General features: G+C 52.1%; 1 protein-coding gene across 2 annotated transcripts; it reads right to left on the bottom strand.

Moving 5' to 3' along the window:
* Positions 1-1968: 1968 nt before the first annotated feature.
* On the bottom strand, positions 1969-14929 carry SPINT1 (serine peptidase inhibitor, Kunitz type 1). Of its 2 annotated transcripts, none has more exons than XM_072809712.1 (11): positions 14787-14929; positions 13974-14492; positions 6242-6369; positions 5903-6041; positions 5640-5810; positions 5439-5465; positions 4989-5114; positions 4825-4875; positions 3445-3615; positions 3216-3263; positions 1969-2868 (listed from the first exon to the last, which is right to left on the bottom strand). In XM_072809712.1, the coding sequence occupies exons 2-11, from the start codon at positions 14407-14409 to the stop codon at positions 2648-2650; spliced, it is 1518 nt and encodes a 505-aa protein (XP_072665813.1). In that variant the 5' UTR covers positions 14410-14492; positions 14787-14929; the 3' UTR covers positions 1969-2647. The 2 variants fall into 2 exon arrangements, with proteins under 2 accessions (XP_072665813.1, XP_072665814.1); XM_072809713.1 differs by having other exon boundaries at positions 14700-14884.

The raw sequence follows: 14929 nt of genomic DNA, 5'->3' as shown, positions 1-14929 counted from the left end.
GGCTGGCATGGTATAGAAAGTCGAAATTCAATGCCCCATGGAACAGGAGCGGCCAAAGCAGAGTGACAAGCCCTGCCCCTGCCATCTATCCACTACCATTTACTAAGGTCATGGAGGGGATATGGGGTGATGGAGATCCAGAGACGACTAAGATACCACCTGTTGTCTCCAGAGTTTACAACCCAGAGGAAAGACAGGTAAGTAAACAGGAAGGAGAAGGGGGCACTCGCTGCTCATTGTTCTACTAGCAGACACCAGGGTGTGTCTCCCACGTGAGTGTGCGTGGGAGCATTTGTGAAACAATTAGGCTGAAAGACGAGAAAGGAGGATGTGGTCCAGGCTGAGTGCAACACATACAAAAACACATAAGTGAGAGTTAGCCATCAAAAGGAGGCCCAGAAAGGTTCTACTCCCCAACCCCCAAGATTTATTTGTCAGAGACTAAGAGTGAGAGAGCACAAGCAAGGTGAGGGGCAGAGGGAGGAGCCTGATGTGGGGCTCGATCCTAGGACTCTAAGATCATGCACGACCTGAGCCAAAGGCAGATGCCCAGCTAAACTACTCAGGCACCCCAAGGTTCTGCTTCTTGACCAGGGTGCTCATCTCCTGGGTGTGTAGTTACAGAAATTCATTGAATTGTACTCTTATAGGAGTCAAATATGTACCTTTACCTTCAGTCATTTGTAGCTCCCAACCTCACATCTTCATTTTTTTCTTAAGATTTATTTATTTGAGAGAGAATCCATGAGCAGGAGGGGCAGGGGAGAAAAGAGAGAAAACCAACCAGACTGCGCCAAGCACAGAGCCTGATGCAGGGCTCGATCCCATGACCGTGAGATCATGACCAGAGTGGAAAGCAAGAGTTGGACGCCCAACTGACTGCCACCCAGGTGCCCCTCCATGTTATTTTTCTCTATAGCGATCATCACAATCTAAAAGTATCTTTGGTAAGACTAGGAGTCATGTTGGGATTTGAATATGGTCTTCCAGTACCAGTCTAGGACCCTGGGAGTCAGCTTTGCTGAGTCAGCTTCCTGGATTTGGGGGATAATATACTTTTATCACTGGGCTGTGTGCCAAGGCAATCACTCAAGATACATAAAGCACGTACACACTGTTTCCAGTGTGCGTATCTTGACAATATCAGACTGGCTGTGTGTGGCACATGGAAGCTCAAAATATAATTTGTTGAAGAAATGCATTAAAGGATGGCACGCCTTTTTTTTTTTTTTAATTTTATGTATTTATTCATGAGACACAGAGAGAGGCAGAGACACAGGCAGAGAGAGAGAAGCAGGCTCCATGCAGGGAGCCCGATGTGGGACTCGATCCTGAAACTCCAGGATCACGCCCTGAGCTGAAGGCAGACGCTTAACTGCTATGCCACCTAGGCATCCACCTTTTTTTTTGACACCAAACAAAAAGTGGCAGAAATGAATGGAGGGGTGTGGGTTAGAATACCTCAACTAAAGGCTCGTAGGCCTTAATTCAGAGCCTGGGGAGCAACTACACTCCTGTGAAGAAGCCAAAGCTTCTGTGGGTGGGCAGTGGTGGGCAGCGGAGACAGTGGTCACCTGGGCCCCCACACAAAAAGGAGTGAAGATAAGGACCAGGGTGCAACCCCGTGCTCCCTCCCTCCCTCCCTCCCCTGAATTCTCCAGTACAGGCTCAGTTAGGATCTGACCCAGCTACTGAGCAGGCTTATTTACAGGCTCCAACCAGGAAGAAATGCTACTACTGGGCAGCACTACAGCCTCCCCGGGCCCCTTCTACCCTGGCCCTCTCACCCCTCCCCTCTGGTGGTCAAATCTGGCAATTCTTTCCACCCTCAGGGGCTGGGGCAGTTTCGGGAAGGGTGGGAAAACCTGCTAAACAGGGTGGCCAAACCTGAACCGGTTGTACAGGGCGGTCCCATCTCCCCCCAGCAGCCCTGTCCCTCTCCTGGCCCACAGAGCAGAGGCAGCAGCCTCACAGAACCAACCATTTTATTACACTGTGGGTGTACTGGGGCCTGTGGAAGGCAGGGGAACGGGAGGGGTATGATACCTGAGAGCCCTGGGGCATGTGGGGAGGATACAGCACATCAGGCACCGCAGGCTAGGCCAGACCAGACCAGGCCTCACTCTTGGGCCAAGGGAAGAGGCTGCCTCTTCCCACTCCTCTTATCCATCCCCATGGCATTAAATAAACAAAAAAGCAACTCTATACAGCACAAAATATACAGGGAGGTCCTCCCCCCACTCCCCCGCCCTGGACCATGCAGGGTGGGAGGACCAGCTTTGAAGGGCAGGACTGGGGGTCCTTCAGCTTCTGACATTGTTCCAAGCCCCTTCCTGACGCCACAGGGTGGGGACAGGCAGCTTTGAACAAGAAACAAACTCCAACTTCTTCTGAAATCCTAGGCAGACAGGTCCATCTGTGCATGGAACCCTGGGCTCAAAGGTTTTCTGTTCCTCCCAGACCCTGGAGCTTTCTCAGGAACGAGAAGCCTAAGCTTAGTTAAGACATCTCCCAGGCTGGAGGAGTCTGGTCCCAAAGTCTTCCCTAGCCCAGGCTTCCATCTTGGCAAGGAGGAAGCAGAGGGCTAGGCAAGAGCTGGAAAGAGCCTGTGAGAGCCTTAGGTTGAAGGGCCAAGGCAGCCCTAGCTTCAGAGGGGCCGAGTTGTGTGGTTATAGACCAGGTGCTCCGTGTCCTCTGTGGTGGAGACTGTGGAGCTGGCAGGGGTAGGCGGTTGGGGGTGGTGGTGGTGGCTGTGGCGGTGTCTGTAGAAGCTCTTTCTCTGGTTCTTGAAGAAGCAGTAACCCAATATGACCACCACCACCACGATGCAGGTGACCAGGAGCACTGCAATGACCACTTCCACAGAGCCTGGAAGAAGGGGCGTAATGGAGGAGAGCTCCCAGGGCTCAGCTTGCGTGTCTGCCCGCACTCTGTGCAAAAGGGACCAAGTCAAACAGGTGCCAGGTGTGGAATGACCTCCAGCACACGAGCAGCTGGGCTCAAGGAAAAGCTTGGGACTCTGGTGGCAAACACAGGACATGTGCTCTACTGTGCTTCCTTCCTCTACCCATGGCAGGTATCACCACGGACTGTGGCACTGTCCCTTTAGCCAACCTCAGGATCCTCAACTCAGGTTTAGGCGGCCACAACCAATCATGTACAGTTGATCCCTGACAGGATAGCTACTCACCCATGAGAGAGCAGACCAGGCTTACCTATGTTGGGAACAGGGCTTTCGCGCCGCAGGCCGAAAACATCCTTCTCTACAAAATCATGAGGAGAGAAACAAGAGAATACTAAAGGCTTGGAGATGGCTGCTCCTCAGTGCCCCCAGACCACCCTCTGCCACCCTGTTCCACTGCCATTCCAGGTACTCTGATGAACTGGGACCAGAGCAGAGTGCCTTTCCCTTCCCCAGCCTCTGCGCCCCACTGCCCAGCTCACTGGAGATGCCACGACAGGATGCAAGACACTGCTGCTCCTCCTCAAAATTGTTCTTGTTGCCATAACAACCACCATAGGTAAAACGGGCGCAGCGTTCACTGAAGGGGTTGTAGTACCAGCGTGGGATGTTCTCTAAGCAGAGGCCTGTGTCTGGCAGGTCCACACAGTGCCCTGGGGAATAAGGAGCAGGCCAGTGGGTGAGTGAGTCCATGGGGGGGGCCTCCCTGCCACCATCCACCAGGCTCCACATGGTTGCTGCTTGCCACCTCCTGAGCTACCTCATGCTAGTCTCAGTGAGGGGCCCCAGCAACAGCTGGCCTTTCTGTAGTTTTGACAGAAGCAAAGACAGATAGATGCTGGACGACAATTTTAGGCGCAAAAATACCCACACTGACTCACGTAACTACTTTTTTCAATTTTCTTTCTTTCAGCTTTTCTAATTTTGTTAAGGTCTTGGCTTTCTCTCCAGGACCAGATGGTCTTCCCCCCGCCCAAGGATTTATTTATTTATTTATTTATTCATTCATTCATTGGAGACACAGAGAGAGGCAGAGACACAGGCAGAGGGAGAAGGAGGCTCCTCATGGGGTGCCCAATGCAGGACTCGATCCCAGGACCCCAGGATCACGCCCTGAGCCAAATGCAGATGCTCAACCACTGAGTCACCCGGATGGTCTATCTTTTCACAAAGAAGGTTCAAGGTCTGAGCCCTCGTAGGCAACAATGTCCAGCTAAAATTTATTAACATTGTTTTATTACAGTTATTTTAATAGTTAATCTGGATCTGCAGCATGTCATAGTGGCTTTCCATGTATGCTAGTGATGTGAAATTTTCTTTAATACAGTAAGTTTATTTTTATTTTTTAAGTGTTATGAAGGGTTTTTTTGTTTTGTTTTGTAAACCAGTTTTTAAATTTTATTTATTTATTCATGAGACACAGAGAGAGAGAGAGGCAGAGACACAGGCAGAGGGAGAAGCAGGCTCCCTGTAACAGGCCTGATGCAGGACTCAATCCCAGAACCCTGGGATCATGACCTGAGCCAAAGGCAGACGCTTAACCACTGAGCCACCCAGGTTTCCCTAATACATTAAGTTTAAAAAGCATTTGAAAAAAAAAAAAAAAAAAAAAGCATTTGATATATAGGAAAAATGATAAGTAAACAACATCTCAGTGATATGCTGGCATGGTTAAATCTCTGAAGGTGTTAAGAGGAAGCCCAATGCTTAGGAAACACAGAGCTGAAGAGAGCCCAGGAGCCCGCCAGCTTTCTACCCATAGCCTGGCACACCCAGCACACTCCTCGGGCACCCTGGAGCAGTGCATAAGGATGGCAGTGCCAGCCTCTGTCCTGACCCATGGGACCCAGGGAGGCTCTCACCTTTGTCACTGGGGAAGTGGATGTTCTGGAGCTCCTCGAAGCCACTGGTGTCTGCAAAACTGAAAGGTCAGAGGCCCAGGCCCCACGAGGGTCTCCCGGGGTACAGGGTGCACAGTCAGGCCTCCCCTCCGCAGCCCACCGACCTTCCCTCTCCCAGTCCTCACATTTCTCACAGGTGGCCTCATCGGAGGCATCAGGGCAGTCGGGAGTGTCGTCACACTCCAGGAAGCTGTCGATGCAGCAGCCGTTGCGGCAGCGGAACTCAGTGGGGTGACAGGTGCCAGAGCACACTGGGTGGGGCAGGATGGCGTTGAGGGTGAGATCAGGCTCGAGCATAGGTCACCGAGTACCAAGAGCCCATCATCTACCTGGCCTTCTCTACCCCAACATGGCATTATGACGTGTTCCCTGCTCCCCTCCCAGCACGCCCCGAGCCCTCCTACACACAAACTGGGCAGATCCTAACAGAGTGGGGGGCTGAAAGAGGTGGGGTGCTTGTGGTCCTTCCATGTCCAATGGGTGCAGGAATGGGCTGGGCAAAGGGAGGTGGAGCAAGAACAAAGACATGACCTGACAGCAGGGGTGAGGTTGATAGGGAAAGGAGCAAAGCTCACCTGGACGGTGCCTATCCATGGAGGGGCCTGGGAAAGAAAAAACAGAGGAATGAGAGGAGTCAGGGCCAGGTCCCGGCAGGGACGAGCTGATGGGGGTGCCTGGGAATGGAGAATAATCCTGGCCGCTGCCCTGAACAGCAGAAAGACCACCCACCCTGAGGGAAGTCGCCTAAGTCCCAAAGCTGCCTCACAAAGGCCCACCTTGCACATCCCGGCAGGCTAGCTTGCACTCCTCTTCCCGAAGATAGTTGTTCTTATTGCCCAAGCAACCTCCGTAAACGAAACTCTTGCAAATCTGTTCTTTGGGGTCGTAGTACCAGCGGGGGAAGGAGCCGCGGCAGCGGCCCACCTTGTTGGATGCGAGGCAATATTCTGGGGGAAGGAAAGCTTGTGAGGGGTCCCTGTGGGGCCCCATCAACAGAGGGGGCTGGCTCCAGGTTCTGTCCCCCCACCTCCTCCCTCACCTTCTGTCTGCTTGGCGGACAGCACAGTAACTGTGACGTTGGCCGTGCTCTCTGGCTTGTCTGAGTCAGCCCCTGTCAGCTGGAACCGGTAGGTGCCTTCCTTGAGTCCCCACAGCTTCACCTGGTCCGGCTCACTCTTCTATACACAAGAGTAGCCATTAGGCCAGAACCCCCAACACCCTTCAGCTGCCCCAGGTCCTCTCAGCCACATAGCCCCCCATAGGGAGGGCAGAGGGACTTGGTATTAAATGGATCCTCAGCTTCTACCCATCCCACCCACCTGGAACCTCAGGTTGGCCTGTGGCCCTGGAGAGCTGGAGAGCCAGCCCAGTGTCTCACCTCTATTCTGACATCCGTGTCACCCTGCAGGAGGTACCAATCTGTGTTCTCCACACCCTTCAGCACCAGGGGTTCCTGGGGCTGTACCTTCAAGTCTACGCCTGCCCAGGACTTGGGAATCCGGGACCCTGAGGAGGAAGGTAAGGTCAGGTCAACTCTCCCTGAATGGACCAGAGCTCTCCAGAAGTGGGGAGCAATGTGGACCACATGCACACGGAGACCAACCTGGGACTCAGCAGCCTGCCTGGGGCTCAAGCAGGGGCTCACAACTAAATCAACATCCCACTCTCTCCTTAGATATGTCTTTGGTACACTGAAGGCATTTTTAATGTTGTAAATCCTACTTTCAGAAGCAAAATACTGAATAGCATGTGCTATTTGGTCCCATTTAAGAAAAAAATATATATGGGAGAGGAGCTTATTCCCATTTTCTATAATAAGCAAGTACTTGTGCTAATTGCTTTTTCTTTCTTTCTTTTTTTTTTTTTTGCTAATTGTTTTTTTTAAAAAAGGCTAAAGTAAGGGGGCACCTGAGTGGCTCAGTCGGTTAAGTGTCTGCCTTGGACTCGGGTCACGATCTCAGCGCTCTGGAATCAAGTCCCCCATCAGGCTGCCTGAGCCTGCTTCTCCCTCTCCTGCTGCTGCTCCCCCTGCTTCTGCTCTCTCTCAAATAAATAAAATTTTTTTAAAAAAATAGGGGATCCCTGGGTGGCGCAGCGGTTTGGCGCCTGCCTTTGGCCCAGGGCGCGATCCTGGAGACCCGGGATCGAGTCCCACGTCGGGCTCCCGGTGCATGGAGCCTGCTTCTCCCTCTGCCTGTGTCTCTGCCTCTCTCTCTCTCTCTGTGACTATCATAAATAAATAAAAATTTAAAAAAAAATTTAAAAAAAAGAAACATTCTAATTTATAAAAAAAAAAAAAAAAAAGAGTTAAAGTAACAATATTTTTGAAAAGCCAAATACATAAATATGTAATTAACTACTACCCCTCATTCTGCTGGTCTGGATTGCTGTTAAGAAGCCCGGCCTGGTAGAAGTCTGAAGCAGAGAGTCCCTGGGCAGCAACGTAGCAAGCCTTGGTGGCTTTAGTCATAGGAGGAGGGTGCCTTTACCACCTGAGATAGACTCTGCCTCTCCTTACAAGGGGTCTCTCGGGAATCACACCCTCCCTCAACCTGACAATGCCCGTGACTGAGGCTTCCTCCAGTGGCAAGTTAGGGGCCAGATGAGAAACAAGCACAGGGCAGGATTCCTGTCTGTAATGGAATGAATGGTGGGACCCAAAATATAAGGCTATGTCTAACTCCAGAATTTGTGAATGGGATCTTCTCTGGAAAAAGGGTCGTAGCATAAGTAATTAAGTTAAATATCTCCTTATGAGATCATTCTGGATTAGCTGGGTAGGCCAATCCAATGACACGTGTCTTTATAAAAGAAGAGGAGAAAACAGAATAAAGGAAAGCCATGTGAACACAGAGGCAGGGACTGGAGTGATGCAGCCGCAAGCCGAAGAATGCCTGGAGCCGCCAGGGGTGGCAAGAGGCAAGGAAGGAGTCGAGCCCGCTCTTCAGAGAGACCGTGGCCCTGCCAACACCTGGATTTTGGACTTCTGGCCTCCAGAACTGTAAAACCATACATTTCTGTTGTGTGAAGTCACTCAGTTTGTAGTAATTTGTTTCAGCAGCCACAGAACTGATACACTGCCTTTGAGGGGCCTCCAGTCCAGCTGGGCAGATAACACCAAGCACCAGAAAGCAAATGCAGAGAAGAAACGCACCAAGATAGAGCAAAACACGGTGTGTGTCCAAGACAAGGAAGTGGATGCACAGAGGGGGAAGAGGCCACAGCAAGTTAGAGGAAGGATGGAAGGCTTTCTGGTAAAGGGAGAAAGGATTTTTTAATTCTTTTGTTTCCGCTTTTTTTTGTTGTTGCTGTTTGGTTGTGGGCAAGAATGTGCTGCGTTGTTGCTAACAGCAGAAAATGCGAGCAAAGGTCAGGAGCTGGGAATTTGCAAGGCAGGTCTGGCTGACATGAAAAAGGCCAACGGGGCGAGACATACCTCAACGGGCCCTCAATACAGAGCCAGAGCACGTGGACACAGCAGAAGTGACATTCAAATATTCAACAGCTGGCGCTACAGGAAGGGGTCAGGCATAGCCATGAGCAGTGGCACAGACGTTGACCTCCTAGATCTGTGATCGAGGTCCAGGAGTCTGAAGGGGGGGTCCAAGCGCCTGGGCAGCAGGGGCACTCCTGAGCTCCAGGCAGCAGCTAGTTACCCCTCCTTCTGGAATGACTTCTACGGAGGAAGGCCAGAGAGTGGACTGGCACTGCGGTTCAGGCATGTGCGAAGGGAGTAGTCTGAATTAGAGGGATAGCTAAGGGCATGGGAAGGACGATGTGAGAAGTGTGCTGGACACACTTGAGGTTTCCGTGTCTGTCAGGCAGGGTGAACTGTGCAGGAAGAATTGGGAAACAGGCAGAAAGGAAAACAGATCTAGAGAGAACTTGGGGGTTGAATCAGAGACGTTGACCTTGAGAGGCGGAAGACCAACAAAAGAAGTGACCAGAAGACAGAGGAAGTGTGCGTGCGAACTCCTGAGCGGCCAGAGTTGGAGAAAGATATGGAGTTGTGTCTATTAACAAAGCTGCCGATAGTTTAATGTGTGCTGGCCACCACATATCATCTCCCTGCATCGTCTACATTAAGAGTTGGCAAACTATGGCCCGCAGGCCAAATCTGGCCCACTACCTATTACACTTTTAAATGGTTGAAAAAGGGGCATCTGGGTGGCTCAGTGGTTGAGCATCTGCCTTTGGCTCAGGTCATGATCCCAGGATCCTGGGATCGAGCCCTACGTCTGCCTATGTCTCTGCCTATGCCTGTCTCTGTCTCTCTGTGTCTCTCACTAATAAATAAATAAAATTTTCAAATAAATAAATAAATGGTTGAAAAAAATCAAAAGAAGAGTATTTTGTGTCATAGGAAAAGCACCTAAAACTCAAAAAGATTTTTTAAAGATTTTATTTATCTACCTGACTGGGGGGGTGGGGAAAGCATGAGCAGAGGGAGTGGTAGGCAGAGGGAAAAGGAGAAGCAGGCTCCCCCAGGAGCAGGGAGCCTGATGTAGGGCTCGATCGCAGGACCCTGGGACTACGACCTGAACCAAAGGCAGATGCCCAACCAAATGAGCCACTTAGGCGCTCCTAAAACTCAAATTTGTGTCCATGAATGGGAATAGCTTCACTTACTCGTTTAGATATTGTCAAAGGCTGCTTTCATATTACAGGAGAGCTGAGTGGCTGGGACAGAGATTGTATGGGCCACAAATCATAAGATATTTCCTATTTGAAACCTTTTACAGAAAGTTTGCTAATCCCTGGGATGCCTGGGTGGCTCAGCGGTTGAGCATCTGCCTTTGGCTCAGTCTGGGCCTGCAATGGGCTCCTCACAGTCCTTCTGCCTCTCTCTCTGAGTCTCTCGTGAATAAATAAAATCTTTAAAAAAAAAAAATAAAGTTTGCTAATCCTGATCTATGTTATGTACCTTCCTAACCATCCTGCCACAACTGCATTCTTGCCCCTTTCCAGATCAGAAAACTGACACAAGAGAGGTTAAATGACTTGCCCAGGGTCACTCAGTTTTTGAACAGCAGAGCTGGGATCTGAACCGTGGTCTGACTCTATAGCTCATGGTCTTTCTAAAACTCTGTGCTACAGTTCTCCCACCTACTTAGATTTTGATTTGTTTTTTATAATCTCAGGTTTTTTTTTTTAACTTAGGTAATACATGTATATATGAAATAGACAATTCAAAAACACAAAAGAAAAAAAAAAGTACTTAAGAGTTGGGGCACCTGGCTGGCTTAGCATGGGACTCCTGATCAAGGGGTTGTAAGTTTGAGTCCCATGTTGGGGGTAGAGATTACTTAAAGAGTAAAATCTTACCCCCAAAAAAGCATAAAAAAGTAGTGAGAATTAAATCTTGTCTTTTCTTAACCTTTTTCTCCTTAATCTTTCAGGTTCATCTCACCAGAGGCATCTGTTCTTACTTTTTAAAAATATTTTATTTATTTATTTATTTATTTGAGAGAGAGAGAGAGAGAGAGATCATGAGCAGGGAGGAAGGGCAGAGGGAGAAGCACACTCTCCACCGAGAGGGGAGCCCAATGAGGGATTCAATCCTGGGGTCATGACCTGAGCTGAAGATGTTTAACCAACTGAGCCACCCAGGCACCCCCATTCTTACTTTTTATATGTGTGTGTATGTGAATATCAAGAGATAGTATTGAATTCAGAAGCATGCAAGTTCATCTTCCTGTTCTCCCCACGACACATTTTGGAAATAATTCTGTAGCAACATGTAAAGAGTCTCCCTTATTTTGGGTTGCACAGTACTCATTATGTGAATGCACCAGAACTTACAACTTGGTTAGCCAACACACCAGTCTTCTCTTGATTTAGATTCTTTTTTCTTTCTTTTCCTCTTCTTTTCCTACTAAGAGCTAAACCATATTGTCTCAGGTTTATTATTATTATTAAAACAGCACTACCATGTCCAATTATAGGATGTGTTGACGGACATTTAGATTGTTTCCAATTCTTTCCTATTATAAACAATGCTACAGTGAGTAACTGTTAAGTTGGTTTATGTACATATAATAGCTGCAAGATGAACTCCTACAAGTGGAACTGTGTTGAGGGTTATGTGCATTTACAGGGTTTTCAAAAAGTTTTTATTTATTTATCCATTTAAGTAACCCCTACACTCAACGTGGGGCTTGAGCTCATAGTCCCGAGATCAAGAGTCGCGTGCTGTTCCCACCGAGCCAGCCAGGGGCCCCCGTTTACAGTTTGGATGAATACTGTCAAACTGCCCTCTCTTAAGGCTCTACAGAGAGTTATGCCAAGCCTAAGAGTGAGCTGAAAGGAAGAAGAGAAGGTAAAGAGATAAGAACAGCTGGTAGGAGGTTGAGTCACAGAGATTCTTTTATGATGAGGCAGAGAAAGCAGAGCCAATGGGGAACTTATAGAGGGTGGACCCCAGGGGGAAGACCGGGACACACAGTTGACAGTGAAGGGTTGGGAGGGGAGAGCTTCCACAGACAAATATGTCAGATGCAGGTGCAGAGGCCTAGAGGAATGAGCAAAGGCTCATTCCTGGCTTCCAGGGGTTGGGGGGAAATAAAACCTGAAGAGCACGAAAGAAAAGCACCTGTCTGGACCGAACCTGCACACTGGTGGCTTGGCCGGCAATCAGTAAAGTGTCCAACAGGGGCAGGTTCTGGGGTGGCTTCTGAGAGACAAACCCCCAGGGGTGGCTCCCGCCTTACATTTTTCAGAAAGTCATCTGCTGAAGACAAGACCACTTGGCAGTCAGATAGGCTAGCCCCACCAGCCCCAAGGGTGGACTGCGGAGTGATGGGTCAGGCCTCTGGCCGAACCAGCAACAGCCATCCAGCCCCAGGCCCTGGGAGCAAGGGGCAGATGCCCCACCCTACCACTCCCTACTTCCTATCCCCAAGAGGGCAAAGGGCCAGAGGGGCAGTAAGGCCAGCCCCTCCCACAGCTGCCAGGCATCTCCTGGAAACACAGGCTCCACCTCCTAAGCCACTCACTCCTCCAGTAGAAGGAGGGGGCAGGCAAGTGACTGGAGAGAAGGAAGGAGCAGGGTGCTTGGGAGGCTGTAGGAATCTAGACTGGACTGGCCTGGCCACAAACAGGGAAAGGGGAACAAGCCAACCCACCCTGGGGAGGATTTCTCTACCCAAGGCAAAAGTAAAAGGTTTAGATGACCTGAGCACCTGCCCACCTTGCCTGTCTCAATCCAGTGGAGCCTCCAGGATGGCTTTATCCTGTTCTTTCCCATATCCAACCTCTAGCCAGACTCAGCAGAGAATGGACTCCTCGATACCAAATAGCTCTCCCCACCCCGCAAAGCACTACAGCACCCTTAAAATGGCCTGGAGCTCACACTCAGTTCACATCCTACCCGGCTCCCTAAATGACCCAGGAAATCCCCACTCCACCCTATGTTGTGCCAAATAGGCCAGTCCAGGGTGGGGTTTTGGGTGGGGGGTGTTCCAAATGAGGAAGGCTGGTCCCTAGATCATGTGGCCCCATGCAGCTCATCTCCCTGACTGGAACCCAGAGTTTTAGGTTCTGGCCCTGGAGTGGGACTCCCATGGACCCTGCATCAGAGCAGGAAGATACAAGCAGCTCAAGTCAATTAAAGTCATCACCACCTACACTCTCTGCTACTTCCTTGTGGAACGGGCTCAGGCCCTGGCCCAGTGGGATTCAGAGATGGTGCCCACTCTCCACCTCCTGCACCCAGAAGTCCCATCCTACCTCTCCAGTGGAGCCAGGAGAGCTACTGGTAGGATAGGGAGATGAGTGGGTCCTTAACCTGAGAGAGAGCCTGGCCCAGGAAAAAGCTGGAAAGTCTTTTTTTTTTTTCCTACTTTCCAGAACTGAGCACCAGCCCAGACCTGGCCTCTGAGTTCCCCGTCTCTGGTTCTATCATCTGCTGGGCTGTCTTGGGTGAGAGTGCTAGGTTTCCACCAAAAAGGATGGTCTTGTGTGGAAAAACAGCACGGGACTTTTGGAGATCCTGCCTGGGCTGAGTCCCACGTCTCCCATTTATGGGCAGTGCTATCCTGGGCAAATTATTTACCACAGGAGTCAGTTTCCTAACTTAAAAGGTGGGATGACAGCTAATAGCACCCTTTTCAGAAGTAGTTGTCGGGAGGCCTAAGTCAGAGGTTGAGTGGCACAGCAATCAGTAAACTATAAAGTGCTAACAGAAGTTATCAGTTGTGACCCATCCCTGCCCTGGAGCCCCACTTGGCCAGAACAGCAGGCAGAAAGAATGGGGGAACGAAGGTCCCTGGCGGGGCCCTGATCCCAGCTAACTTCTCAGTCCCAGGAGGAAGGAGGAACCTCCACTTTGCCCTTATCCCTTGAAGTAAACAAGGTGAGCAGACCTGGTAGCTTAGCTACCACATCCTAAGCTGGGAGAGCCCTGCCTGGCTCACCAAGTACACACACACACCTGCCTGTACAGCTGACATCCCTCCCCTACCAGGTATACATACCAGTGGGCTGACTCACTGGGCAACCCTCCTCACCCCCACCCCCAGAGCCTCTGGCTACAGTGCCCACAACACCACCCCTTCCCCTTTGAGGTCAACCTCTGACTGGGCTTGTTCTTCAGCATCTGGGGTCTGGCCACCAAAAGGCCAATAGGTGGGAAGAGGGGGTGCAAGAGAGATGCTAACCAGTCCCAGTCCAGTAGTAGAGGAGCAGACTATTCTTGCCCAGGCTCACTTGACAGAGCCTCAAGGTGCCCAGAACAGTGCTTGGCCAGGGGTGCTTAGCTAGTAACCTGGTGGCCTCCAGACAACTCACTCCCTGACTCAGCCTATCAGGGTCAGCAATCGGGAATCCCGAGAGGAGCTGCCTCCTCTCTCCCAAACGCACATCACGAAGTACCAGCCCTTTCAACATCCCGAATTCCGGACCTAGAGTTTGGGCTCTAGAGTATTCTCTCTCCCCATTCACTCACGTAGGCTGCCCTTTTGTGTACTGTTTATACCGCCTAGTCCTAAGGAGTCGGGGCAGAACGAGGCTGTCCTCCTCACTCCTTTCGGATGCTCGCCTCCCCCAGGGCTCCAAAACCAGCCCCCTTTCGAGTCTCCCTACGTCCATCCAACCCGCTCCCCTCGTCTTACCGCCGAAGCCCTGGGTCCGCAGCTCGCGGTAGGAGCGGTAAACCTCTCGCGTGAGGTAGTTGATGAAGCCCTCCCTGGGCGCGAACTTGCACACGAAGTTCTGCTCGTAGAGGCAGTTCATTAAGAAGCAGGCGGCAATGGCGTCCTCCCCGCCGTCGGGCTGCAGCTCCACCAGCGCCAGGTTGCAGCTCTGGGTGGTGCAGCAGGCGCGCACGCAGTCCCAGCCGCGGCGCACGGTCGGGGAGCCCAGGAAGGTGGCCCCGTTGCTCACCGAGGCCTCGGTATCGAGCACGAAGGCGGGCACCCCGGCGGTAAAGCGGTCCAGGCAGGCGGCTCCCGGGGGCGGCCCGGCCTGGGTGCCCGCGAGGTGGAGCGCGCACAGGAGCCACACGGCCAGCGCTGGGGCGCGGGCCCGAGACGAGCGGACGCAGGCCATCGTCCTCCCCGGGGCCGTCGCCCTCCTCCCCACGGGGCTCACCTTCACGCTGCGGGCCTCTGGGCTCCGAGGGTGCTGGCGACCTGACAGAGGGGAGGGGGCGCGCGGGGAGACAGCGGGTCGGCCGGAGGCTTCGAGCCAGCGCGCCGGCCGGCGGGAGTCGAGGGCAGGGCCGGGGGGCACCGCGCGCGGCGGGAGCGACGGGGGACGCCGGCCCGGCCCTCCCACGCGCGCCGCGGTGAGCCGGCCCCCGCCCGACGGCCCGAAGGACGGCTAAGGAGCTCACGTACCCGGACCCACACCGCAGCACAGAACAAAGGGCCAGACATGCTCCGAGCCCGCTCCGTCCCCGCCTCGCGCTCCGGGGCCCGGGTTACCTGCGCAGGTGAGCGGGGTGGGGCCGGGCCTGCCGAGGTTCCGGTCCCGGCTTCCTGCGCGGCTCCGGCCGCCGCTTCCGCCCCGGTGCCGGGTGCGCTGGGGCTCGGCCGCCTCCCTCCCCAGGTTTCTGGTGAAACTGAGT

Source organism: Canis lupus, chromosome 32 (genome assembly GCF_048164855.1).
Source record: "Canis lupus baileyi chromosome 32, mCanLup2.hap1, whole genome shotgun sequence".
Classification (NCBI taxonomy): domain Eukaryota; kingdom Metazoa; phylum Chordata; class Mammalia; order Carnivora; family Canidae; genus Canis; species Canis lupus.
Note: the sequence above shows the minus strand (reverse complement) of the source record. Positions and strands in the feature narration are given on the sequence as shown.